General features: G+C 40.7%; 4 protein-coding genes across 7 annotated transcripts; 2 read left to right on the top strand and 2 right to left on the bottom strand.

The window, feature by feature from the left end:
• The first annotated feature begins 212 nt into the window (after window positions 1–212).
• Window positions 213–8014, top strand: LOC117462172 (serine/arginine-rich splicing factor 11-like). 3 transcript variants are annotated; one of them, XM_034104260.2, is made up of 12 exons: window positions 213–513; window positions 1651–1784; window positions 4125–4240; window positions 4965–5045; window positions 5134–5171; window positions 5292–5425; window positions 5915–5993; window positions 6071–6193; window positions 6709–6798; window positions 6912–6977; window positions 7148–7307; window positions 7410–8014. In XM_034104260.2, the coding sequence occupies exons 1-12, from the start codon at window positions 392–394 to the stop codon at window positions 7590–7592; spliced, it is 1326 nt and encodes a 441-aa protein (XP_033960151.1). In that variant the 5' UTR covers window positions 213–391; the 3' UTR covers window positions 7593–8014. The 3 variants fall into 3 exon arrangements, with proteins under 3 accessions (XP_033960151.1, XP_033960152.1, XP_033960153.1); XM_034104261.2 differs by having other exon boundaries at window positions 214–513; window positions 7506–8013; XM_034104262.2 differs by lacking the exons at window positions 213–513; window positions 1651–1784 and adding an exon at window positions 2399–3873 and having other exon boundaries at window positions 7410–8013.
• A 304-nt stretch (window positions 8015–8318) lies between these two features.
• LOC117461986 (ankyrin repeat domain-containing protein 13C-like) lies at window positions 8319–19470 on the bottom strand. Its single transcript, XM_034104000.2, has 13 exons — window positions 18620–19470; window positions 18474–18515; window positions 17435–17539; window positions 14370–14455; window positions 14154–14199; window positions 13872–13938; window positions 13599–13743; window positions 13390–13521; window positions 12481–12642; window positions 12315–12394; window positions 11595–11693; window positions 9798–9898; window positions 8319–9702 (listed from the first exon to the last, which is right to left on the bottom strand). The coding sequence occupies exons 1-13, from the start codon at window positions 18987–18989 to the stop codon at window positions 9572–9574; spliced, it is 1566 nt and encodes a 521-aa protein (XP_033959891.1). The 5' UTR covers window positions 18990–19470; the 3' UTR covers window positions 8319–9571.
• A 48-nt stretch (window positions 19471–19518) lies between these two features.
• On the top strand, window positions 19519–21395 carry znf830 (zinc finger protein 830). The gene has a single exon (XM_034104002.2). It carries the CDS (start codon window positions 19608–19610, stop codon window positions 20610–20612), a length of 1005 nt encoding a protein of 334 aa, XP_033959893.1. The 5' UTR covers window positions 19519–19607; the 3' UTR covers window positions 20613–21395.
• Window positions 20802–27795, bottom strand: efcab14 (EF-hand calcium binding domain 14). Of its 2 annotated transcripts, none has more exons than XM_034104001.2 (9): window positions 27089–27795; window positions 26048–26196; window positions 25768–25913; window positions 24984–25082; window positions 24760–24867; window positions 23376–23528; window positions 23167–23260; window positions 22945–23076; window positions 20802–22207 (listed from the first exon to the last, which is right to left on the bottom strand). In XM_034104001.2, the coding sequence occupies exons 1-9, from the start codon at window positions 27262–27264 to the stop codon at window positions 22032–22034; spliced, it is 1233 nt and encodes a 410-aa protein (XP_033959892.1). In that variant the 5' UTR covers window positions 27265–27795; the 3' UTR covers window positions 20802–22031. The 2 variants fall into 2 exon arrangements, with proteins under 2 accessions (XP_033959892.1, XP_071062552.1); XM_071206451.1 differs by having other exon boundaries at window positions 27661–27794.
• Between the last annotated feature and the right edge of the window lie 35 nt (window positions 27796–27830).

Below are 27830 nucleotides of genomic sequence, written 5' to 3'. Positions count from 1 at the left end.
TGGAGTAAAACAAGTAAAAAATTAAAGTAAAAGTATAATGTACCATAACATGAAAATACTCAAGTGAAGTACAAATACCTCAAAATTGTTCTTAAGTAAAGCACTTGAGTAAATGTACTTAGTTACTTGTTTACACCATGGCCAGTCGTGTTTTTATGAAAGATCAACATTGTTTTTACAGCAAAGGAGTTCAGCTATACGCATGCGCAGTGCGTTCTGGAAATACAATATGGCGCCGATATGTTAGTGTGCAGACGTAACTGCTAGCTAACACCTAGCCCGCAAATTCGTACAAACACGCTGTTTAACATCCAGCGATTAACCGTGGCTTTGATTTAAGTGCATTAGATAACTGCAGTGCTGTTGTTCGAACGGTTTCAATCGATAAACAATGAATTACACTACGAAGGTGGTCCAGGTGACCAATGTGTCGCCGAGCACCACATCGGAGCAGATGAGAACACTGTTCGGTTTCCTGGGAACCATCGAAGAACTGAAGCTGTTTCCTCCAGAGTGAGTTCACTGTCTGCTGCTTTCCTTTATTTTTGATGGAGTCACAGATAGGATGCATGGTTTTTAAACTGGTTGGCTTTGTGTGAGCCTGCAACGTAACTAGGCCTAACATGCTAACCGCACACCTAATAACGCTATAGCTACCTAACAACTGATGCTACAGTTATATCCATCATTAATTGACTTGTTGGTTAAAGCACTCATGTTCTCCAACGTTTTTCTTTACCATTATGAAGACATTTGATGACATTTTGAAAATGAGATTTGGTTGGTCATACTCAAAGGGGGAACAAGTACACCGATCTTATACTAAAGTAAAAATAGACATACCAAAGTGTAGGAATACACTGTTACAAGTAAAAGTCCTGCATTCTAAAATGTTACATGAGTAAAAGTAGCTGCAAAATATACTTAAGTACCAAATCTAAGTACCTATTATTCAAAGTGGCCATTTTAGCAATAATATATATTGTATCACTGGAGTAAAATGTGTGATGCATTCATGTATGATTTGAATGTTGCAGCTGTTAAAGGAGGAGAAAACATATATAACTTTTTATACTGCCAGATATATCAGTCTATAATAGTAAATTCAAGTGTGTTAGTGGATTTAATCAGAGGTGGAAGAAGTACTCAGATATTGTACTTCAGTAAAAGTAGAAGTTTTAATGTGTAGGAATACTCTGTTACAAGTAAAAGTCCTGCAATCAAAATGTTACTCAAGTAGAAGAAGACAAGTATTTTCATACTATAACCAAAGTAACAAAAGTAAAAGTACTCATTCTGCAGAATGGCCTATTTCAGAATAATTTATTATATGTTTTGATTATAATTATTGATGCATTCAAGTGTTCTCAAAGCTGGTAAAGTTGCAGCTAGATTTCATTATCACAATGTTGTTCTTATTGTTTCAAAATCCTGCCTATAAAGTGTATTTTTTTCATGTAATCTTAACATAATTTCATAGCATCTTGCGTATAATGCGTGTCCCAGATTCTAATACTAGAGACCAGTCAGAGAACCAAAAGTTGTAGAAACCCTGATGTGAACGGACATTTTGTTGTCAAAGGAGAGAACAACAAAGATGTTGTTTGCAACATTACTCGTCTAATGTAGTATTTGTGACTTCCTCAACAGTGACTCTCAGATGCCTGTGACATCGCGGGTGTGCTTTGTGAAGTTCGTGGAGCCAGAGTCTGTTGGAGTGTCCCAACACCTGACTAACACCGTGTTTGTGGACAGAGCGTTGATTGTGGTCCCGTTTGCCGAAGGTTTGTCATTTAATTATTTCCACGTACGAGAGGTCCTTGTTGATTGAATGGCATGTAAAGTCAACATTTAAAAGAGTAAAACATTTGTAATCTTTCTAATATGTGATCAATGGTATGTTTTAAATGAGCTTTTTAAAGATAATGATACTGGTAATGCCATTCCCTCCCATTGTCTAGAAGAAGTCCTTAAAGCAGACTTCTATTGTCAGATCTTTGGTATACTGTTGTCGCACATCCCATTGCTGTTTTACCACCACAATGCAATTATTTTGATAAACTGGACTTTATTTGGGTAAATGCATATCAAGCGGTATGTCTCTGCCTAAAATAATAATTTGCTCTATATTTTGAAAGCACAGTATACCAAATTCTGCTTCACAGACATTTACAGATTAGGAGTTGAACATTCCCAAGCTGTGGCGGCCGCAGTGAAGTTGTCTTAACCATATGCATTTTATTTTCTCCCCCATATTGGACTATCCTCTGTTAAACTTCTCTCTGTTATTTGTGTGTGTGTATGTGTGTGTGTGTGATTTTTGTAGTGAAGAAGGCAAAGGCAGCCCCCTCGTGGATGGCTGAAAGTGGTCCTCTGCCTGCCAACAGGGGATTGTAAACATTTGCAAAGGCCAGCAAGCATTCAAGTCCCACCTCGGCCTTTTCGTGTCCTCTATTCTTTCTCTGCCTTCTCCTTCTCTTTCTCTTTCCTTCTGTCTAATTAACCTTTTCTAGGTGGTTTTGTTTAGAGTGTAAAGGTCAGATATCGGGGACATAGCCTGAAACGGTGCTCATTTTGCATTGTTTTGCAACACTTCTTATGAATGCTGCTTAGCCATTTGAGAGCTAAAGCAATGCTCCTTAATAGATAAGGGTGGCAATATTCCTCAACCTCAATGCCAGCAGTTTGCACAGCAGCTGTTAATACTCGATAGCACAACAGATGTTCATTAATCCAACAGTGAAAACAGTCCCCAAGAAAAGCACATTTAATCCTGTATGTGAACGATTTACAAGAAAATGTGTCGGCTTCTTAAGATTTCAGAGGTAACACATGGGATTATGACTGAGAGCAGAAAGTATTGTTGCAATAACCAACATTTTTATATTGTCTGTCTTATCCTTTTGAAAATGTTAATTCATTCTTGAAAGAAAAATCTTTTAATGGCAGTTATTTTGGTTTTAGTGATAGAGGCCTATACATAAACAATGGCTGATAATAATGACCTTTGCAGAAACCACATTACCCAGGCAGCCGGCTCTGCTCACACCTACCAATATGTTCGCAGTAACACAAGTCAATGATCGGTTATCTTATATAATAGTCATACTTCATCTCGTCATCATTTGTCTAAGTTGCCGAGCCGACATGACATTTTGTTGGTAAATATTCTCTTTAACAGTGGTCTTCTTTTGTTGTTGTGTTTTACAGTTCTTTTTCCTGGCTCAGCCAGTCCTGTATACCAGGCCCTGCTGAAAATACCATCCAAGTTTTGTCTCCTGCAGCAATTTCTCTCTTCAGTGTGTTTTTTTTTTGTACATGTTGTCATTGTTGTGTGTCTGTATTTAGGTCATGTGTTTTTGTCAAAATACTATTTTTGGGTGTGGATTTATTGTGAGATGACAATGAGGTATTGATTTTGGCCATTTAAAAAATACAATCAGTGGCATTTTACAAATAAAGATGATCAAATTACTTTTAATTGGGCTGTGTTAGCACACATAAATCAAACCAGTCATGCTGTGATCTTATTGGTTGATTGATGCAGTGGCAGGTAAGGATACTAGATGAATGATTTGCAGCAGACACGCTAGCCACACTATATCTGCTATTGTCATTTAGGTCATACTAATATATGCTGTGACATTTGTGTTTTTGGTAAGTAAGCACTGATAGTTTGTATAGTGTTCTTGCCAAATCCCTAAAATTCTCTCTGTGTGTATCTCGATTTTTCTCTGTGTGCTTTTAGTAGCGAAGCCGCCAGCGTGAGTCGCTTGTTTCAGTAAACGTCTCAATGAAAATTGAGGGCTCACCCAACTGGAGAAGCAGCTGTGCTTGCTAACCTTTGGTTCATGACTTAAAAAACACGTTCAGGTGATATATTCTTGGCAGTGTTCATTGGAGTAGTGTGATATATTCCAGCAATAGTTATGTCACTTCAATGATTATGTTGAATATAGGGAACTCTTCTCTGATCTGTAAGGTAACCATGTTGTTGAACCTTATTTGAGCAATTGCAGTGTGAAGAATTTTTCTGTTTGTTTTTTCCAAAGTGTATTCTCTGTAGTTGTGTGTGTGTGTGAATATGTCGTTCTCTACTAATGCCTGTTTTTATCTTCCTGTAGGATCTATTCCAGATGAGGCTAAAGCTTTGTCTCTGTTGGCGCCAGCAAACGCTGTTGCAGGAATCCTGCCAGGAGGAGGACTTCTCCCGCTGCCCAATCCCATGTCCAATCCAGCTGTAAGACTCTAGATAATCTACTGTGTGTCCTCACTTCAAGGTCACCTGTTATGCAAAATCCACTCCTTCATGTCTTTTATACATAAATATATATATATGTCCTCCTGTGTGTTAAGAGATTGGGAAAGTTTCAGGAAAAAAGATAGTGTCTCTTTTTGTCCTGAACAATTAATATAAAATTAGCTGATCACAATTTTGGCCACTTTGTGATTCACCATTGTTCTTTGGGTTGTGCTACCACTAGCCAATAACCAACCAAAGTAACATCTGCATCTCCTCCTTTTTTAAACTAAACATCTCTCAGAGGCGCGTGGGGAGGGGCAGCTTATTTTGTATTTAAAGCTACAGACACAGTTAGTACTTTTGAGACAGAAGGGTTTATGGCATTGTTTGGTATTGAAAAAGAGCATAATAGGGGACCTATTCAAGTTATTGTATTTTATATTTCTGTATTTTTTTATATCTAAACAATCTCACCTCAAAGTCTGTTTGGTAACAGGCTACAGAGGATATTACATGTTCTTCATCAGCAGACAGATTATTAAATTCTTCAGTATTTAGTTAAAAGGTTCAACATTTGAAAGGAGTTGCCGTTTTTCTGTTTTGATCATTGTTATTCGTGGGAGATCTCTTTTGCGTGACGGACACTTGTACGATGTCAATATCTAAACAACAGGCTGCCACAGCAGAAGATACTGAACATGCTTGTATTTGTTTAATCCAGATGGGAGGAAACCCATTCGGTGTTCCGAACATGGATGCGATGGCTGCATTTGGATTCCCAGGACACAATATGAACCCACAGGTGAGCGGCTTTGTTGAATGATATTGACTTGAAGTTAAATATGAAGTATCTGTCATAGTCCAACCCTTCTTCCTGTTGTCTTCTTTAGGCCGCTGATCAGCTGCTAAAGTTCATGACCGATCCAAAGTAAGTCATAACAAATGTGTCTTGTGGAAATGGTGGCTAAAGGCAGTTTTCAATCACGAATGAAAGAATTAGACATGTTGGTAGTAATGACAAGTCAACTAATTCATATTTTCCCTTCAGACTGAATCCTTTGGCTGCAGGCTTAAACCTGAGTGCGAGCCTGAAGGCGGACGCGTCTAATAAAGAGATGGAGGAAGCCATGAAGAGAGTGAGAGAGGCCCAGTCGCTCATTTCTGCTGCTATTGAACCAGGAAGTGAGTGCACAGACGTTTAGCTTTACAGTCAATGTAGGAGCCATATGTTCAAATGTATAGTTTGATATATTTGAATATTATAATCCTTTGTTGTTAGTGCTATTATATCACTTATTTGAACCAGCCGTGTGAAATTGACGGCATAGACGACCGTAGTTGTTTGTGATTACGACGTTATAACTGACGGCAGCTGCTGGTGATTGGCGTGTGTGAGGAGGAGAACGAAGCAAAGAGCAACATAGTTTTTGACCTGAGAAAATATGAGTTTGTATTTGATGCCTTTTGTTTAAGTAAAGAGTCAAACAAACTATCCTGAGACGTATCTTGTCCGAGTCCAGCTTAATTTTGGATTACAGTCAATAATAATAGTTTTGTGTGCAATGCGGTGTTCGTGTCATGATATTCCTTGTTTTTTACCATTTTCAAAAAAGTCCTTGTGAATTTTATTTTTACATTACTAATGAATTTAGTTTCCCGTCTCTCCTGCAGATAAAGAGAGCAAAAAGAAGCGCTCTCGCTCTAGATCCAGGTCCAGGAGGAGGAGATCCAGATCACGTTCAAAACACAGGTGTGTGTGAGATACTACTATGACTTATCTTTTGTAGTTTCACAATACAGTGAATTGATCTAACTGTATGGTTGCAGGAGAACCAGGAGCAAATCACAGCGGCGGCGGTCCAACTCCAGAAGCAGGAAGCGCTCCAAAAGCCCCCGCAGGAGACACACCGACTCCAGAGACCAAAGCAAGCGATCTCCGAGCAGATCACGGTGGGTTTACTTTACCGCTATACATATTATGGTATTGTGAAGCTGACAATTGAGCGGCCCGACCAACCAAGGAGGCAGAGGCAGAACGTCCAAAAATACAACCCGGTGTGGGCATTTATTAACTCATACACATATGATATGACACAGCCTCAATCAACCTGTGCGCACAGTCACCAGCCTCCAAACAGACAGAGCCTAAATACACACCCACACTAATCAAACCAACAGGACACGGGTGAGGGGGGAGGAGACAACACAGGGCACCAGGTGCACACAATCAGCAACAGACATGGGGATAGGGGAACACTTTTCAACATAAAACCAGGAAACCGAGACAGACAAACTAAAAGACAGACAGGTGCACAAACTACATGCACTTTGCCACCAATGAAGCTACAGAATCCGTAACGGAGGCCGAGATCTATGGCCCCAGAGATCACCTCCGTTACATATGGTTTGAAGATGAACTCAAGCCTGATGTGAAATTGTATTTCTAACGTAAACGGTATCTACAGGGATAGAAAGAAAGACGATTCAGGGAAAAGACGATCCAAAACACCGCCTAAAAGCTACAGCACAACCAGGAGGTCACGCAGCGAGGAACGGTGAGTGGATCTTGGGTGCCGAAACAATTTTTTATTTTTTTTAAATAAACGTTCATTCTGTGGCCAGGGATCTGTCTCCAAGTAATACATGTTTTTCCTGTTCTGCTACACAGGAGACGCAGGAAAAGTCGCAGCAAGAGCCGATCTCCTCCTAAAAAAAAGACTCCATCTCCTCGACGGTTGGTATTTTGATATGAAATATTTGTGCTTCATACCAGGAAGTACTTTATTTCAACCAAACGAGAACTAAAAGTCAACAATGTGTAATGATGTATTGGATTCAAACCAACTGTACTTAGATCCAACCCATATTATGACACACCTGACGTTTCCTCTCCTCCCTCCACAGACACAAGAAGGAAAAGAAAAAGGAGAAGGAAAGGGAGCGCAAGATTGATAAAGAGCGCAATCGAGAGGAACGTGAACGCTCCACCAGCAAGAAGAAGAAGAGCAAAGACAAAGAGCGAGATCGGGAGAGGAAATCTGACGGAGAGAAAGGAGATGTCAAGGTCAGCACGGTGCCTTTACCTCGCCATGAGCTTTGTTGTTCTGGTGTAAACCCGGGGCTGTCTATGCTTTAAAATGTTGCATCCATTGGCTTCCTTTCACAGATCACCAGGGATTATGATGAGGAAGAACAAGGCTATGACAGCGGGAAGGAGCGAGCGGACAGGAAAGATTCTGACGACTCTGCTTTGTCTCCTCAGTCTGTCGAAGGTAACGGCACCGCGCGGCAGGCCAAAGTAAACGGAGCTGACGATCACCACGAAGAGGACATGGATGTCAGTGATTAGGTCGTCCATCTTTGTCCCTCCTTTCTGTTTTGGTTGTAAACATGTTACGACTTTATTCCCCACTGGGGCCGATCTAAAATGTGAAGTGAGCGTCAAATGTAATGATTTTTCGCACAGAAGAGTCACTGTATTGACATTTTGCAGAGTTGGCCATAGCTTTAAAGTACCCTCATGCTTTTGCCTCCGGAAAAATCATAGTCTGTTAAAACTGGAAGTAGGTTTGCTTTGCTTTTCTCGAGCTTGTGTCACCTTTTTACACATATTGTATCTTTTACATTATTTTTGTGTTGTGGTGTGTTGTTCAGGCCTCTTCCCTCAACTTCTCGAAACAGTTAATACGTTTGTTTCTTATTTGAAAGTGTCGATTGTTTTATCAAGGATTTCTTTTATAATAAAGCCTATTTGGAAAAAAAAACGAGACTTTGTTTCTAAGTACGAAGAGCCGACACGTTAAAATACAGAAAGGGCAACTATTTTACTTTATGATTAAAACATTTACAATTTCCAGCTTCCAATTATCCTATATTTGTGATTTACTGACTGTAAGCATTATTCAATTGGTTTTGATTGAACATTCAGAGGGATTGATTGCCAGACAATAAATAAATTAGCTGCTACCCTGAACCAAACAGATTTAGCTCAAAATAATTGAGTAAAAGTACCTACATTCTACCATCACCAGCTCTCCCAATATATGCTTAAAAAGTCATAGTGTAGTCAAATATGTGACGGTGGACCAATATTTCATGAAATACTGTGTTTTTATTGTACTTGCACAAAGTCGAAAACGTGATGCTGGTGCTTTATTTAAAGGGACGTGAAGTAGGTATGGTTGCAGTACATATAAACTGAAGCCAGAAACAACTGAATGGATCATATTATTTCCCATCTGGACATGTTCAGGTTTCACCAGCAATATCAACTTCACAGTTTAGTTTAATCTCATTGGATTAAAAAGGAGAAATAAATGAACACTACCATCAATGAGCGGTTTTGTAAGAACTTAAAAGTTGTTACAAAGTGTTACAAGTTTTCCTTAATCTTGGTACCAATAAATCGCTCTGAGAATATAGCTTAAAGATGCATGTGATCCAGTAGGCCAACACAGTCATTGCATGCCTTAAATATACTTAATATCAGTGCAGTATTAAACTAAGAACAGTTTACCTGATATCCCATCTCCCACACACAAATAGACACACAACAACCGTTGCTACAGAACAATTATTCACTCACACCGAGCACAGATTTCTTTCACGACAAACATGGAGACAGCCGAGAGGTAACATGAGCCAACCTGAACGCACAGGACCTTGCTTCCTGCACAGGGGAAAATGAATGGATATCGAAACTTAATGTGTTGTTATGCTAAACCTTCCCCCAGATGGTTAAAACATTCGTATGTACTGGAAATATATTGCTACACAGTGTTACTTTTGAGTTTATACATTTATATATAGTACATCATTTATAAATGAATATTAAGCTCAGTTTGAGGATATAGCTATATCTGTGATCTTATGAATTACAGATGAGAAGTGAATTATTTACAGTGTCAGTGCAGTTTTGAAAGAATGACATTTCAGTAATAAGTCTTATAAGAGTAGATATTAAAACAGTGGTGGTGAGGAGTCCAGACTGTGTCTTCTGACAGTTTCACAGGAAGTTACAGCAGCATGGAGCAGCGCATTGAGGTGCTCAGGTGGTGTACAGCTAATACAACGAAAGCTATCACTCATTTCACAAAAAAAAAACTGCCAATAAGCATCTATTTGTAAGATCGAGTTACATCCGTTTGCATCAATTCACTTTGGATCCATCAGCAAAAATGAACAATAACTGATCAATAACACCAGTTCTCTTTTTTTTTTCAACGGATACAATATATAAGAGTAAAACACAACAGGATTCCCTCTTTTTTGGCCTCGCACATATTAGCCCGCTGGTCATTTCCTGTTTGTGTCAGACGTGTTGACAGGTCAGAGGTCGGGGAAGCGACTGGGATCTTCTTTATATTCAGACGGGATGACGAAAGTAGAGGCTTCAAATTTGTCATAGCGGAATTCCTGAAAGGTGACGGTTGCTGTGATGGTGGGGAAGACGGGGATGTCTGCGAGGGGGAAAACACAAGAAGGAAACGTTATTCTGTGTTTTTGGACAAGCTCGCCCTCTCACAGGAGAGCAGCGGTATGTCTGAACGCTCACCGAGTTTAACTGGAAACCCAGGAGGAAGTTTCATCTGAACGAACTCCCGGAGTTTGTTGAAGTGCTTGAACGGGGCGATGACCTCCAACACGTTTAATAACCTAGAGGAAGAGGAAAGTGAGTTTGATATAATAGTATCTTATATATATATATATATTATCCAAAGCGACTTACATACTCAATACTGTGGGTAATGTCCACAGGAGCAATTCGGGGTGAAGTGTGTGAAACGACATGCTGACTGCAGTGGGGTTTAAACCTCTGCTCCCCTGATCCGAACACCAACGCACTATTGCACTACGCCTGCGCCACACGCCTCCCCATTTAGGGAGAAACAATGGCGCAAACAGTTATGTTTCATTTGATTTGTGTTTTGTTGTTTTACAATAACAAAGCAATAAACTTAGAGACACAGTTAAACCAGATGAAATGTCTGGTGGCTCTGTGTGTCTGCTCTTTGGCACAGCGAGGCTTTGAGCTAAATGCTAACCTCTACATGCTAACAATAAAAAAGCTAACATGCTCTTGAAACTTCTGGAAACGGTTTCCCTCTTAGTAAGGTGGAAACTACTGGTATAATAACTTGTATCCTGATATGTCAGCTTTGACAGAGGCTTTCAATCACAACATGTATTCAATTACACCGACTCTACATCTCAGTTGTAAACTATTCTCTAAAGAAATGGTTAGAAAGAAAACTAGCGGGGCTCAGACTGAAAAGCTAGAGGCAACAGTCTGTAAAATGCATCATTTTAACACTATAAATAAAAAATGTAATCCGCTACAAAACAAAATTGTAATTTCTCTGCCATCATAGCAATGGTCTGTTTTGGTGATTAATGACATTAAACGGAACATTTTAAGAGAAGTGAGTACAACATATTTCTAACATTACAACGCACAGAATGCTTATCAGAAGAAAACAAATCACATTAAAAAAACCATTAGCTATTGTAAAGGGTTGGGTTTTATTGCAAGCTCCATTAGGGTTTATTCAGCAGAGGAGATAAAGCAATTTACTACGTGATGTCCCAGTAATATTTTACAGCACAACACAAAACCACATCCTGTGTGAATCCTGCGTCCTGATCCACTCAGTGTAACATCCTGCATCCTGGAGAAAATCCCCTTTTCTCAGATCCAATTTGTTCTCCATCAACTTGGAACTCTTGCTTACATGATCAGGAGTTCTCACCATGAACTTGCACTATCTCCGCCCGTGAAAACTCAAAGGTAGATTTAAAAACGCTTAGTTAATGTATGTCTCCTCATAAAACAATCACTAAAAGGAGCAAGCAAGAAACACTTTATTTTCAAGGCAAAGCATTGTAACTAAAGCTCAAAGAAGAGCTGCAATTTACACTAAAACCAATCATATCTTATAAAAAGGGACATCACCAGAAAACAGTTGTGTAACTGGACGACAGCAGCAGATACCGTTTTAAGAAAATAAAAAGTTATTTTAAATCAGTGTCACTGTCAGTTTAAGTGGCCGTTTTAAATACTATAATATATTCTGAGTATATTACTTCAAACAGACCGAGCACAGCCAAAACAATGGCCAAGTTGATATAAATAATCCAAAGCACTGAAGGTCTGTTGTCACATGGTGGAGCAGTTGACTCATCAGAGGCTCACAAACAAAGAGCTTTACCTGGCCCAATTATCTGATCTTAACGATTGCTTCTCCACATTACGCTTTTCTCAAATCCCCAGAGCATCCCAAGAGTATTCACCCAGGATCAATCTGCGCAGAGAGCTTGGTAAAGAGATCTGAGGAGGAAGGGATGTACTTACGACTCGATGCCTAGAGGGAAATCCTGGCTCATGGCTACAGAAGCTTTGAAGTTCTTCTTGCTCTCCTTACACACCAGCTCTCTCCCAAGATGAGGGGGCCTGAAGATGCGAAGAAACCCAGAAATGCATTGCTTTGATTTCATGTTAATACTCGGCATGTGAAAAGACTGTCTTCTAACTGCCCCGGTTACATTGCAGCAGAAAGTAGAGAGTCAAAATGCACCCGTCATGTGACCAGAGTGAGGTGACAGAGCAAATAGCTAAATGTGCATTTGGTTAATATATTTTGGATTTAAAGGTCCCCTATTACGCTGTTTTTCATCAATATATTATAGGTCTCAGATACAAACATGTCTCTGAAGTGTGCTCTAGAAGGAGATTCAGGTGATAAGGTGGGGGGGGGGGGGGGGGTTACCTTGGTTGGTTATTGGCTAATGGTTACACAAGCCAAAACATCGTTATGACATCATAAAGTGGTCAAAATCTGATCCACTCATTTTCAGACAGGTTGGATCAGGACAAAAAGTGAGCGAATATTTTTTCAACAAGTGGATTTTGCATAATAGGTGACCTTTAAAGAGCGGATATTGGCTTTCATCTACACAAATATTTTCTTGTAAATTGGTGTAGTCCGTATCACTTCACAATTTTATTACCAGGATGCCCCCTGCCCTGTGGCATTACAATGAATTCATAGAAAATATGAGCTACAGTACTTACTTCCCCTGCTCTGAAGTGATGTACTCTTCCCAGGACAGTGTGTTGGGAGTGGGAGCTGTGAGGGACAGCCGTCTCACCGGCTGGGGGCAGGACAAGAATCAGTCATCAGGGCGCCATTACCTTTCACCAGTGGTAGATCAAGGTAGGACATTCTTTTTCCTCTCACCTCAAAGTTTTGTTCGCTGAGGCTGCCTCCTTTACTCAAGCTCTCCATGATGGCTTTGTTCCTCAAGATGTCCTCCTCACTAAGGTGTTCCCGCCGTTTCCGTGACTCGAGCACCAGCCCGTTCACCGTGTAGAAGTCAGCCAGGAAGTTCCCCACCCTCTCCTGCACAGAAAAAGTGTCGCTGTATTATCCTGTAAATTACCCAACACTACGGCTGGATTCTTAAAATGTGCCAAAGTGCAGCCTGAGGGTGAGACTGTACTAACTATCAGGAGACAACATATTTAAATTCCCCTTTCCTCTCATCCCTGAAGCAAGACACGTTTCTAAAGGCGGAAGATAGCAATTAGGTAACCACAGCTCTTTCAGATTCATCGTGCAACAAAACATTTCAAACACCAAAAATGACGGTGCTGCCAACTCTGTACGGAGAGAAATGATGGATGTTTGAATGACTGAAATAAACCTGAGGGCTGTGACATTATCAACAGGAAAGAAAACCATGTTTTGTATCCGTTCTCTGATACCTTTACCCATTCAGTACTTTAGAGAAAGGCCAAACTACTCTCATCTTATTATTATTATTATTATTAGCAAAATATGGTGACAGTTTTAAAGTACACAATGATCCTGTTTGAGTTTCCTACAGTATAACCGTTGATCTAAACAACCAGGCCGCATTCACATTATATGTTTGGGAGGATTAGCAGACCATGACAATTTGAATAGAATTCAAGCTTAAAACAACCCTCAACGACCTGGATGCAATGTTTTAATATTTAATCACAATCTAATGTGCCTTTAGTTTATATAGTTCAACCAAAGCTACTGTAAACATTTTTTACATGGTTCTTTTATGTTGTTGGATGTGTAGTCAGCTTTAGTAATGGTTTGTCCCATAAAGCTTACTGTTTTATCCTCTCTGAACAGCCAGCCGATCTGACTGCGAGAGAAACTGATGGACTTAGTGGACAGAGTGGCAGAGTAGACGTCACTGCCCATCAGAATGTCCACCTCCTCCTCGGTCTCCATCTCTGACTCCTTGGTGGAACAAACAATGACAGTTAGGCGTTGCTGTCCATATATAACAGCTGAAGACACAGGTACCACTGCCTCACCTCGTGGTGTATTCTTTGGTACACTTTTGCTTCATTGTCCAGAACCACAAAAGACTGGGAGGGTTCGGCCTCGCCGTTGAAAATGAAGCTGAGATCTCCGCGCTGACACTTCATATCAGTGAAGTCTATGAGAGTGGTGTCAAGTCTAAATCAAGAGTGGAGAGAGTGTGTAAAGAGTGTTCCGTCCTACTTTTTAAATCTAAAATAAGTCCTCGACCTGGATATCAACTATTTAAAACACACAGTGAATGACATTCTTTCAAACTGTTTTACCTGATGTTAAGGCCCTGCTTGTAGATTTTACAAGCATCAGATGGCAGCATCCGGGACAACAACGGCACTGATATATAAACGATAGTGTGAATAACAACAAGTATTTTATTGAAAGCCTAAGAAACAACAGTCCTCTTTAAAAAGAGCATTCAGTAAGGCAACAGCTGACCAATTCAGCCTCATTTTAAGAATGCAGCAAAGTGATTTCAAGTCAAGGCCGGTCTTATCAATGTTTGAGAAAACGGTATCTGAACTTTTCTTTGTGTGAAATAGGAAACTCACCCCAGCTCTGAAAGTCCCAATGCAGCTCCAGATAAAAGTCACCAAGCTGCAGAAAAAACACAAATATGTCACAGGTCATAAAAAGTAGCACAGCACAGTGAATATTCCACATTGTGCATTTCAGCAGTTAATAAGCATACCCAAGGACAGGCAAAAGTCATTATTGCAAAGCCTGCAGTGATTTTGAAGAGCCAATGAATAAAATAAGTGGCAAACCTCCTTTAGAGCTTTCAGTAGTTTTGGCCTCTTATCCTCCACGCTCTCCCTGGATTGCTGCTTTAATTTCCGCAGTATTGCTGTGACTGAAGAAACAAGGATAAGACAGGAAAACTGTAACAAATGTACACCTGAAAGATGATGCCTCATAAATACACATTTACACGACCTCTAGATATAACTAAACAAAGTCAACTGTGTATTAACAACAACAGTATGACTGAAATATTAATATTATTGCCCCAGAAGAAACCGAAGACACATTTTTACAGCAGCAGCACTGATTAGATGAGCTGATACAACTGATGCAGCTCTTTCCCTCAGGCCCCGGCCACACGAGGACGAAAACGGTTGTTTGCGTTACTGTTTAGTGTCATATAGACCGTTCGGCCACACGAGGACGACCGAATACGGCACTAAACGACTGAGGAAACGATAACGGGTCCCAAGGTACCTATATGCTGCAGGTCTCCCTTGAAAAAGAGATCTATGATCTCAATGGCACCAATCTGGATAAATAAAGGTTTGAAATGAAATGAAATGAAGGTGGATAGAACGGCATACGCAACTCTCTGGGGGGTCCAACGGCTCCGTGTGTACGCCCTATACGATAATTTTCTGATAATGATGAGGCAATAGCCCCGCCTCTCCCCACCTCTGCTGCTCACCCCCGCGTCAAAGTAAACTGCACCCTGAATTCAGATTATTTATCTTTCTCTTGATATGGACCTAAACGCGGGTGAAGTCTAATCTGACAGGACGGAGACACCTCTCAAACTAGTTATAAATATGTTTATTTTTACTGTCGGCCGGGTCACTCATTACTGGATCAGCTGCTGCATGAGACAGACACTGACGCTGTCCGAAGAGAGGGAGGAAAAAGAGAGGCTCCGTGTATTTTATTATATAGAGTCGTTATTCATTTGTTTTAAAGCTCAATAAATAACAAAGAAGACCTTTGACCGGCACTTTTATAATTTTGTCTGGAAGATTTAAACTTGAATACACGTTGACTGGCGAAAAACTCTGCCCGGTTCCCTCGGCCCCCACCGCGGAGAATAAACAGAAGGGCAACCATGACAACCATGCTTCTTCGCTGATTTTGTGGAGGAAGTTACAGCGCCACGTACAGGCTCCTGCATATGTACTGCAGCTTCTCCAGCGGTTGGAGCTAAACGGAGCTGTCTCGTGTGGACAGACGGTGAATATTGCGTGTGGACGGAAGCTTTTTTGCGATTGCGTTTGTGTTAATCCTATGCGTTTAGCCGTTTTCGTCCTCGTGTGGCCGGGGCTTCAGGCACAACAAGCAACACCACTTGGACCTAGGGCTGAATGATTAATCGATTTTAAATCGAATTCGCGATTTTAAATGATGTGATTATGAAATCGCAAAGCCTGCGATTTTTTTTTAAAATTTTTTTTTCCTTTTTTTTCTTGTGTGTCAGTCATCCACACCAATCAGAAGTGCAGTGCTCCACATGTACCAGCCATTGTTAATCAATCAGGAGTGGGCCATGATAGAAGGTGATAGACAGATTGATCCAATCACCTGCCAAGTGCTTTTGAAAGTGCCTGCCCTTTCCAAATGGCTTCCAATGGAGCTTTAGATGGTTTGGTGAAACAAAGCATCTGAGTCAGGTTAGTAATGCTCCATCACATGTTCTACATCTAAAAGGGTGAATCTTTAACTGAAGCTTGACTTTAAAGCAACCCAACGGAAGTTTCATGTAAGTTTAGTTCTTTCACTCGTAGCTCGGGCTGCGGAGGTGCTAGAGACTGGAGTACGTTGATACGACCTTCCTAGCCGGAGATATGGCCGCATTTTACAATAAACTTCCGTTGGGTCGCTTAAAAACAAATATATCGCAAATCGAAACGCAATATTTGTCAGAAAAATCGCAATTACATTTTTTCCCAAAATCGTGCAGCCCTACGTGGACCCCAACAAATCAACATTTCTCAGAGGTATCCTGGGTATCTCCACCAGCAGGGAAACATTGGACGTGCCTGAGGAGAGAAGTGCTGACGAGGCGCTGGCTGCAGCTCGTCATTGCATAGCTGCTGACGCAATGTGCACATGTGTAAAAGCGAAAGGTGATGACGAGACTGCAGTGTTTTGTGAAAAGCTGTAACCAACACATTTGTTCTCACACACAACACATTCTCCATTTGTCCTTTTCACTCAGAGAAAGATAGTTTGGGGCTGCATTTTATTTAACCAGACATCTGAATAAAACACCCCCCGCTATGCCTGTATTTGCATATTCGTGCTAATGTGTGTGACTTTCCCCAGCCCCCTCTCTGCCTCCCTTTCACCCCTGCGAGTGGTGTGACCTTCTCAAAGCGCCATTCCTGGTCCCAGTCCCAGACCAGCCTGCCACGTATACTAACAAGGTTGAGGGTCAGGGCCGCCTCACACTAAGCCAGAGTTCAGGCTGCGTTCCAGCACATCTGGATGATGAGTGCTCAGAGAAAATCCCCACTTTTATCTTTTAAACTGGAACAACCCGATAGCTATCTTTAAACAATTAAATCACTCACAAAACGTTCACACATAAGCTGTACACTTCAAGCCCTGTTTGCCCTTTTCAACAATTTGCAAAATACAAGATGAAAAAAGATGGAATTTGACAAAGAGGCTCACATTAGTAACATCATATGGAAGTAGTAAAAATATGGCTTTCTCTTGAAATCAAACGTCTTTTTCTTCTAAGCTATCCAACTGATTGTATCCCTCAAGTTACAGCAGAAACACTGTAGAGTTATCTGAGATACTTCCTGAACACAGCACGGCCACAGCGCTGACATTTATCAAAGCTGATACAATGTAAGCATTCAAACAGAAAGCAGTTCCAGATGTCAGAATGACTGACTATTCTTCAAATTGAGACTGAAGCTGACACCATGAAGCCTTCGTAACACTATCGGCCCGTCAGACATGCATCACAGAACCCACTGTTATACGTATATTATTGCAGGTATGAAATTGAAACCATAAACACATCCAAATATGAAAACCCCAGGAAAGCAGACAGCGGTTCAAAGCCGTGTTGACAGAAACTCACTCATCTGCCTGTCGCCGTAGCTGATAGCTTCTGCTAGAGGGCTCCACCCCTGTGCGTTCTTTATCTTTACAGGAGCGTTATGGGCCAGGAGGAGGAGGGCACATTCTGAAAGAACACACAAAACAATATTTAGACAAAGTTCTCTTTTCCCCTTTCTGCCTTTGATTATCAATATGTTTCTAAGGTCAGAGGGTGTTGTTTATTGTACAGATTGGAAGGGACTTATTTGTTATTTAGGGTTGTATAAATATACTTTACATGATTATACTGCAATGCATAACAAAGTATACATTTTCCTTCCTAAATCAGCTGTATTGCATGTAATCAGTGATGTGTTTTCCTTAAAGGTGGGGTAGGTAAGTTTGAGAAACCGGCTCGAGATACACTTTTTGTTATATTCCATGGAATGCTCTTAACATCCCGATAGCAATGAATATCTGAAGTGCTTTGACAAAAAATCCATAAAAAAATGTCATCTGTGGAAGCCGTAGTACTGTAAAAAGCACAACCAATCATTTTAGCCGGCCCGGCTAAAATAACTGGATGGCCTACCTGCCTGTCAGCCTTCCATCTGAGCACAAACTTATCTCGTGCCCTCATTGGTCATGTGCGTGTTCCTGTGTGTTGGAGGAGGGGCTCTGTAAGGAAGTAGCAGATTTCTTCCGCCTGTGTATTTTCAAATTCTAGCGCACTCGAGCTGGTTTCTCCAAAATTACCTACCCCACCTTTAAGATAACAACTATGTTAAACTTACAACTACATGCTATCCTTATACTGCAAAAGTCCGTAAGACATGATGAATACAGGAGCATGGAGGTTACTCTGAAAAATAAAGAAAAACTGGCGTGCTTTTAAAAAGGGACTTTAATGAGGATGTCAAAAGACCTTGAATAAAGATAATAACAACAATGCCAAGGAGCACAGTGTATTACCATATAAGAAGCTTTATTTGGCTCATTTTTGTTAATCCTGTGTGTGACTATAACCTGGTAGGATTAAACATCTAGTTCAACACAATACATTTTTCTATCACTTTTACCTTTGTGGCCCATCATCACAGCCAGGTGAAGAGGTGTGTTCCCTGAAAGAGAAGCATGTAAGATGACCTCCCGAGTACATATACAAATACACATCATTGTGTGATGCATTTGAACAACATACTCAAAAAGACAGAACATAGCTCACCATGTACATCTTTCTGAGAGATGCTGTGGGTCCTGATGAGAGAGGATAGCCTCCTCACATCACCTTTGAACACACACTCATGAACGGGGAAGTCCAAGTCCTCAGTGCTCAGGATTATTGGGTTCTTGTTGTTATCATTGACAATGGTGCCGATTGGTGATGGATTTCCATTAATGTTGTTTTCATTGAGCTGCTGTTGCAGTGCCGAGGTTTTCTCTGATTGCTGAAAAGCCTTGTTGGATTTTAAATGGTTACCGGTACCGTTAGGGATAGTCCCGGTTGAGGTCTCATCGTACGTGTCCAATATCTCCTCATTTTTGTTGGGTTTGTTGTGGTCCTTTCGCATGGTGCGTATCTTCTCCCCTGTCATGATGACTACCGCGCGTTAACCGGCTAACAAATTAACGTTAATGGGCTTAATCTGGTCAAAATGTGGCATCAATCTGAATCAAATATGATGTCAAATGATCTTGTAAACAAATTGCGCAAACAGCGATGCTTTTCTAGTAGATGGTTGGGCGCTCTCTGTTATTCAAATAATCGTACACCTGCTGCTCCAGAGCCAGTGTTAGCTTCCAGCAAATGTTCGCTAGCTAGCCCACAATACAAAATAAATATGGTGGGTGCGGCGATGAAAACACAAAAATAATGTCTAACATAACACAACACACACGCACTAAATCAACATACAGCTAAGGATTAAAACGAATACCAAACGACTACATAATTTTCTCTACCCCTGCGTGGATATAGGTTATCAAATGGTATCGATTCAGGTCGCTTTGCGGCGAAATTCAGGCAGACTGGATGGTACAATAAACCAGCTGAGCTAACATCCCTGCTAGCTTACTGCGAGTGGAAAATATCGCGAGATTTTTCTAAAACACACAGTTTGACGAGAGTTCATGCCGTTGATGTCATCTTAACGAGACGCATTCACTGCAAAAGCAAGAAGCTAGCTAGCTAACAAGCTACGTTGTTTTGAAGAATGGCGTCCTCAAAGAAGGGGAAGAAAGTGGTAAATCAGGAGGAACTGCGACGCTTAATGAGGGTAAAACAGAGGCAAACAACGGACAAGAAGCGCGTGGAGTCTCCTTTTGCTAAGTACAACAGTCTCGGGCACCTCAGTTGTTTACTGTGCAATGTGCAGGTGAAGTCCGAGCTACTGTGGCCTGCGCATGTTCTTGGAAAACCGCACAAAGAGAAAGTTGCCGAGCTTAAGTCAGGAAAAAGTCAACCAGCGACACCACAGATACAACCGGGGAAGAGAAAAGCACCGGACACCGAGGACGACAGCGGGAAAAAAGCGAAACCTTCATCTTCAGTGCTATCAGACGATGTCTTTAAGAAACCCCACGCACCGGTTTCTATGCAAAAATCTGCAGGACTGAGTCTGTTGGCTGGAGTTTATGATGAAGATGATGAGATGGAAGAAGATGCTGGAGAGGCAGGAACTTCATCAACTCCCGCTCCCCAAAAGAAAGAATCTGCGGGACTACCTGACGATTTCTTTGACAGCTCCATCCCATCCACACCTGCCGTCTCTCACTCAGGATCCATCCTCAAAGCAGACGGGCAGGAGAAGACCACAGAGAAGAAGGACAACTCAGCCGAAGCACTGCCAGAGGGCTTCTTCGACGACCCTGTGAGAGATGCTAAAGTGCGCAATGTTGACGCACCCAAAGATCAAATGGACAAGGAGTGGGATGAGTTTCAAAAGGAGATCCGACAGGTGAACACAAAATCTGAAGCCATCGTGGCGGAGGACGACGAGGAGGGTCGCCTGGAAAGGCAGATTGACGAAATTGATGAACAGATGGAGTGTTACAGGAGGGTTGAATTACTAAGAGATAAGCGAGATGTGGTGAAAAGGAATCAACCACAAAAAGATGAAAGTATGGAGGTCGATGCCAGCGACGAGGAAGAAGAGGATGAAGAGGTGCTGATGGGGCTTCTGTCCGGGGACTGGAGGGCTAAAGGGGCACTGGCTTGAGTGATAACATTGAGAAAAAAGCCATGTGTGTGTAAGTCTGTCAGTAATCCAACAATTGTAAATATGTTTGATAAAACAGTGTCACCTCCTTTTTGTATATTTCAAACTGAAATAAATGTGATGCTGTGATGTGAAACATTGTTTTGTAGAAAAGTTGTCATTTCATCACTAAAAGGAACCAAATGGAAATCAAACTTGTTAACTTTGTTTATTCATTGGTGCTCACACACAAACACATTCATAAAATCTCCCCATTTACAGCAGCAGCATGGACCCAACATGTCATTATGGTCAAAGCTGTTACATTGTCCTGCAAAAACAAGAAGTCGACTATGTTAAGTTTATAAATAATGTGTTCATGTTACAATATAAGCAACATGCAAAGCACAAGATAATTATTTAAAAAAGAATGTACAATGTTGAGATTAAGACTAAAGAAAATGTTACCAACCCCCTCACAACATGATTTGTGAGAATACATTCAAACCATCTTTACAGAGTATAAGTATGACACATTTGTAATGTAAATACACCATTATTAGGCCCATACAAATTGAATCAAATAAAGAGTGATGGTCAGTGCTTCTAATACTACCTGTAAAATATTGTGAGCTAGCTGTGCTTTCTGTCTACTGCAAATTTGAACAAGCAATATCTATGTCAGTTTGTTATTGCTACATACGAGTAACTACTTCAAAACCCTTTATGAAAGTGTTCATAGCCCTTCAAAACTGGTTAAACGGAAAGCTGCAAAAAAAAAAAAAAAAAAAAAAAAAAACAATTGTACAGATGGACTAAATACAATTACATTGTAGTAACTAACTGAAAATAGAATAGAACTGAAAAAACACCACGCAGAAACGGTTGTTAGCTTAGGAAAGAGCGTAGATAATCCATTCTCTTATGCTCAACTGTGTGTTTCAGTTAAGTTAGGACCAGGTTCAGGTGAGTTCTACCAGGTGTTAGTTTTGATGGGTGGGGTAATAGGCTGACCATTACAGCCTCCAGGAAAGCTAAATACACAAAAAAGTTACATTGAGATGGAACAGACTGACAATAAAATGAAAACTGAAAACCGGAAGTCTGAGAATTAAGGGTGGAAAACAGGATTCAAAATAATTCTAAACACTTCCCCCGTTTTTATTTCATGTAATCCAAGAAATCTTCTAAAATCAAAGCAGAATATACTGTATACAGGTCGTTCATTTAAAAATATAAGAGGATGGCTCATGAATTAGATTGTGATGAGACAAACCAGGATGTGTGAGAATGGGGCATGCCTGCACCACTGTTCCACAATCAGAAGGATAAATATACAGTTCACAAAAGTGCAGCAATTACAGAAAAGGGTCAGGAACTTCAAACTACCAGATCCCGCTGGGTATTCAATACTGTTCACTACTGTCAGTGATGATGTGCTCACCAACCTACAGCAGCTCTCAGCTCCATCAGGGAGTACCTCTTGTCTCCGTCATTGTCAAAACACTCCATGGTACGAGCAGTAGTAGATGTTCCAATTATTTCCCTCAGGCTGCGGTAGGTCAATCCGGGCGAATCACGCCCGACGCCTTCCTGCTGGTAGAAGTCCTCCAACTCTGGGAAAAGAATAATATAATAATCAAAAAGAGAGCTTTGCACTCTTGAAATGGCACTTTGCAAAACTGAAAATATTCATCGTACAATTTTGTAGCCTTTCTTGCAGAGATTAATTTGACTCATATCATGTCTGTCTGTTAAATATGCATCAAGACAGAAAATGAGGGGGAAATGTATACTACTATGTATTGATCCGATAATGCAATTATAGGCAATCAATTATTAGCCAATAATGAAAGGCCAAATTGCCTATATTAACCCAACTAGAGCAGTACACACAGTTTAGCAAGATGCGGGAAGCACCTTTAAAGTTGCATTGTGATATGCAAATAAACAGTCGAAAAAAAGACAAACAATTGCACACGGCACACTGAGTAGAAACCCAACAAAATATACATTTATATTTAAGTTTTGTGATGTTTGTTAATAAGTAAATGAACATTTGAAGAGCCAGTTCTTTGATGTTGTTATAGCTCCTTTGCTTGTATGTACAGACTGCAAGTTAACTTTTAATGGGGTTTGCAGAGCATTTCTTAAATTGGAGCAGTAACTACACAAAGTCTTGTCATCACAGTGTGGTTGCCAGGCAACTAGAGGAGACTTCATATATCAAAGCCTTATGTTTACTGGATGCCATGGGACTCATTTCGATCCCAGCAAGAAAGCAAATATGTGTATTTACCAAACTTTTTATTTAATAAAAGCTTAGCTATCAAATTGGAGTAGTAGTTTGCACCTTTCAGAGAGCGGATACCATACAGGACCACCCTCCTTGGGCATGGTTTCAAAGCCTCTCTCTTAGCACGGTTTGGAGTTAGAAAGCGTGGGCGTCTGCTTGTATGAGGCTCTGTCAGTGGGGTGGACACCTCTGTAAAGAAAAGGGGAGGAAAAGGTATTAAACGGATAACAAGGGGCAAAATAAAGACCCTGTAATAAAGTGATCTATCCTACAGTGTACCTTGCACGTCCTCAGGTGTTGCTTTGGTTGTAGTAGCTTCTTTAATAACTTCTGTTGTTGGACTTTCACTGGTGATGGCTGCTGCGTCATTCACCTTTGACAGTGAAGCGGATGTAAAGTGCATTGAGTTCTCTTTTACCTTTGAAGTCCGTGATCAACATGCATACTTTTAAATGCAGAAATAAACGTAGAAGCTTCATATTACTCACGCTTTGTTTTGACCCGTTCTCTAACGACAACACTCTCTGCTGAAGCTCTGCGACCGTAGAGAGGAGGATGTGGATCTGCCCGTCAGTCTGTGTGTGACGCAGCTCCTCGGTCTTGTTCGCCTCACCTACTGCTTTTCTCAGGTCTGTTATTTCCTATGACAAGAAATATACATGTAAAGCAACATGCAGTTCATGTAAGCAGACATTTCTATGTATTTATGTGAATTGTAGACATCCAGGCCATTCAAAATGGACTATGGACATCACAGTCAGCTAGCAATTCATCACTGACTAAATCGCTGAAAATGATGTAGTTTAGGATTATTATTATTTGCTGATCCTCTTTACCCATCCTATTTTCCTTATGAAAAATGGAGAAAACATTCTGCAGTTGTCTCAGATATTTGACCTAGTTTCCCTCAACAAACTAAAGCATCTAAGATCCCAAAATAGATTTGCACTTGTTTCATGAATTATGAATGGAAACCCAACGCGAGAATCCAAGAAATGACAGGACCTTCTAAGCCCGACTGCTCTGTCAATGTAAGCCCGACAGAAATTGCAAAAACATTTTTGCATGCGTGAGTAAACAAATAAACATTACACGTTAATCTGACAGTGGCAAAGTTCACCGCGGATTTAATTTCTGGAAAAGCGCCACAGTTGGGCAGATCAACTGAAATTTAATCAACAGAAAGACTTTGGCCATATGGAGAAAGATTTGCCTCAAAATGGAGTGAGCTGAATATGCACAAAAGCAACATTTCTCAGCAGTACATTAGGCACGCCAAGTTACTGAACTAATCCACTTAAGCACAACGCACTGTTAACTTGTTTGCTAAACACTGCTCTCCATACGTTTGAGCATTAATAATAAATGAGAACTGCAGCCGTGAGCTATATTTGAAGTGAGGGTAGAGATGTAATGAAAAAAGACAGGCTGTCACACAAAATAAGTGAAATCTTTGAATTCGGCTCATGAAAAATACATGTGCTTTGCTCATGTGCAAAACACTTGAGCTTGCAGCCCTATTTACTATTTACAAAAGGAGCACAGCTTCAGAATCCTCTGTGATGGCTGTCATCTGCCCAACACACTGCATCGAGATCTTACGAATGTATTACACAATTGGAAGAATGAACAGAAAGTCTAGTGGCTATGATTGTTCTACATCTCTTCACAAACAACAGTCATCATTGACTGCACGGCACATATACTGTGTTGATCCATTCTGAGCTAAACAACTGATGATTAAATTACCACAAACTTAATATGTGAGACTTTTAAAGTATGTCACATTAACTTTGCAAGGCAAGAACAAATAAGAGATTTAATAATCTCCAAGTTTAAATAAGGACCTATTCGAAATTAGCTTGAATTTACCATTGCTTTCTTCAACTCTTCATCTTTCTTCTGCTGCTCAAAAGCAGCCTGCATAGTCTTCACATCGTGCTGTACACTTGTTAGTGTGCTGCCAATTGTAGCAACACTCTGGAAAACAAAAAACAAACTTCCAGGTCAATTGTGAAAATCAGTACAACACATAGAATATCCGTTGATAAAGATTCTCAAGCAGATTTCATCCATCCAATTCTTTTTGCTTTTACCTTTTGAAGCTCTTCAACTGTAGTGGGAAGGCTGACTAAGTCAGCAGCTGATTTCAAGTTGACCTTTAAATGGTTTACAGCTGAGTCCAGCAAACTGATCTGCAGGAGTACAATTACAAAAAATATGAAGTTACATCTCTAAGATAGAGTTACCAATCTAGTCAATACTTTCAAAGAAAACTAAGACTAGCACCAAGTTAAAAAGTGAATGTCAAGAAAAGATCAGCAACTGACGTATGACAAACACGGTAAGTCTTGATGCTATCCCTTTGTCATGAGCATACTTGCCAACCCTCCCGATTTTATTGCCCTCTCCCGGTTTCCTCCCGGGGTCATATTTCTCCCGATTTCTGACAAAATCTGATTTATTCAGGACTGTTTCCACTCGGACTTTAATACAGCTACACCATTGTTCGATTTCCATGGTAGCGCGTCTCTTTAGTAGCGTGCGCAACTGAAAGTCTGAGAGGGTGAGGCAGATAGTCACAGAAAACAGAACAAGAATAGACAACTCGACCCTCTGCTCACTCCTTTCCTGTAAAATGCAGGTCCAGCCCACACATATGCTCCATCAAGGAGGTGCTAGAGGCCGCAAGGCAGTGCACTTACAACTACAATAAGCATGTGTAGATGTTAATCTAATACAGCTCCGGCAATCCACTAACACCCCCCCCCCCCCCGCGGTAGTTTTGAAATGCTCCTGCTTTCTGAGGTCTCAAGGTTGGCAAGTATGGTCATGAGCTCTGGTGGCTTTAAAACCTCTGAGCGAATAAATAAAACTGACCTTTCTGTTGATTTCTGTTAGGTTGGACCAGAGCTTGCCCAACCCCTTGTCTCCATTTTCTATGTCGTCAAGCTTTCTCTCCTTGTTTTTCAGGTCCTCATTTAGTTTTGGTATTTCACTTGATGACACTTTCTGGCTGGATTCCACTGTTACACAAACAATAAAATAAGTTTACAGGAGTGTTACAGACAAAAGAACATGTAACCGGCATATAACAGGCTTTTATTGTTCAAAGGGCAGTGAGCTTTTTATGACTCATCACGAGGTAACTGTGTCTTACTGCTATGCAGCTTTTCTTTCAGCGAGTCTTGATCTTCCTTCAGAGCAATCTGCATCCATATGAGTCCAGCACAGGCCATAACGCAGGCAGCAAGTATGATGAACAGAAACAAGGGGTAGCACACATTGCAGCACTGCGTGTAGCTTCTTCTGTAAGAGAAGACACATGGTAATGTTAGACATTACAACTGCACAGCTTCTTTCATTATTCATGTAGGAGATATTTTAAGAAGGCTGCATTCTGTGTCATGGGAATTATGAGGATTACTGGTAAAAACCATCGCTTTAAAACACGAGTTGCTACATTCTATATTATTTTCATGCTGAATGTAGCATTGACTGTTTCTATTTTGATGATATCAAGCTGCCTGGGGAAAAAACCTGATATATTCTCAGTGTGCAAGATGGGTCACACTTTGCTTTAACCTGAGCACAGACGAAGAGCAAGTGGATTGATTGGGCTATATTCAAATATTTCTCTCTGCAGAGTGTAGTATAGGTCATGTGCCCCAGGGCAGAGGAAACGTACTTCTTGTCTGGTTAAGGATTTAAGATCTAATGCAATCCTCCTGTATGTCCTAGTAAAGAAGAATGGAATACTATGTGCCATAGTGATTTCTATGGTATGTGATATGTTTGCAATATGTTGGCAACTTTAACAACATTACAAAAATGAATTCCACATAGTTAATGGAAAGTCATGTTCATGTTGCCAATGTTGTTCAATGTTTACAATATTATATCTAAATGCTTTGCATTTTAATTGCACATTCCTCTTGCCTCATTTTATTTATACTGTTTTTTCTTAAATGAATTGAATTGGTTGTCTTTTTCCTGTTCGAAATAAAGATATACATGTTTTATGTCTCATATATATTTATGTTGCATTGTTGGAGGAGCCTGGGGCTTTAGATTACCATTGCCATAAATACACTGTGGCTACTTTGCATATGACAACAAAGCCTTTGAATCTTCTTTTGAAAAGTGATGACAGTACACTCGTACTTTACCACCACAAAACCTTATTAAAGTGATCACTCACTTCCCAAAGTTAGCCCCGCTGCTCAAGTTGTTGAACTCATCGTCGTCTGAGCTGGAGTCGGACTCAGAGTCCGGAGGTTCGGTTCGGAGAAGTCGGTGACCAGACCCCTTTTTGGTCTTCTTTCTCTTGCTGTCCCCTAGCCCGATCAAGGCATTCAGTTCCTTCCTCTTCTTCATCTTCTTCTGAGGCGTCAGTGAACCCACCGAGCCCGATTTAAACCCGACTAAGTCCAACGTGTTGTCCAGCTTGGTGGATGTAGTCGTTTTTGTATCAGCTGAGCTAACTTAAATTCCTCTTGCTAGCTTGAATTTAAACCACGATAGGTTGCTAACGGATAAACACATCGGACGTTTCCGGTTGTCTTGACTAACAACTAATATACAACATTAATCAACAGCTGATTGGTATCAGGTACCCATACACCTTCTTCAAAACAACTGTATCCCCTAGCTACCGGGTTGTCACATACGTTAGCTAAGTCGGCTAGCATCTGACACCTTGCTAACGGTAGCTAGCAGAAGCTATCGGTACCGTGCTTTCACATCGTCTAAGCGACGTTTGAAAATACGTACCTCGGCGTCTGTTATCTTGGAAGCGCAATAACAAGTCTGTGAGTTGATTGATAAAACCTGTCTATCGTAACATCTAAATATCCTACACTGTATTTCCAGCGATCCGTCCTGCTGCCTGTATTATTGTGGCAGTGCGTCAAGTAACCTCTCAGCTGATTGGTGCAGCGGCA

Source organism: Pseudochaenichthys georgianus, chromosome 17 (genome assembly GCF_902827115.2).
Source record: "Pseudochaenichthys georgianus chromosome 17, fPseGeo1.2, whole genome shotgun sequence".
In the NCBI taxonomy this organism is placed as follows: Eukaryota; Metazoa; Chordata; class Actinopteri; order Perciformes; family Channichthyidae; genus Pseudochaenichthys; species Pseudochaenichthys georgianus.
This window is presented reverse-complemented; position numbering and strand designations above follow the sequence as displayed.

Coding starts and splice junctions, on each gene's coding strand:
- LOC117462172 (XM_034104260.2), top strand. CDS start 392: ATGAATTACACTACGAAGGTGGTCCAGGTGACCAATGTGTCGCCGAGC. Junction 5,046..5,133: donor GACACAATATGAACCCACAG/GTGAGCGGCTTT, acceptor TGTCTTCTTTAG/GCCGCTGATCAGCTGCTAAA. Junction 6,799..6,911: donor AGGTCACGCAGCGAGGAACG/GTGAGTGGATCT, acceptor TCTGCTACACAG/GAGACGCAGGAAAAGTCGCA.
- LOC117461986 (XM_034104000.2), bottom strand. CDS start 18,989: ATGACAGGGGAGAAGATACGCACCATGCGAAAGGACCACAACAAACCC. Junction 12,395..12,480: donor TCAGCGAACAAAACTTTGAG/GTGAGAGGAAAA, acceptor TCCTGCCCCCAG/CCGGTGAGACGGCTGTCCCT. Junction 9,703..9,797: donor TGGGTTTCCAGTTAAACTCG/GTGAGCGTTCAG, acceptor TCCCCCTCGCAG/ACATCCCCGTCTTCCCCACC.
- znf830 (XM_034104002.2), top strand. CDS start 19,608: ATGGCGTCCTCAAAGAAGGGGAAGAAAGTGGTAAATCAGGAGGAACTG.
- efcab14 (XM_034104001.2), bottom strand. CDS start 27,264: ATGAAGAAGAGGAAGGAACTGAATGCCTTGATCGGGCTAGGGGACAGC. Junction 23,261..23,375: donor AGAACGGGTCAAAACAAAGC/GTGAGTAATATG, acceptor TCACTGTCAAAG/GTGAATGACGCAGCAGCCAT. Junction 22,208..22,944: donor TGGTATCCGCTCTCTGAAAG/GTGCAAACTACT, acceptor TTCTTTTCCCAG/AGTTGGAGGACTTCTACCAG.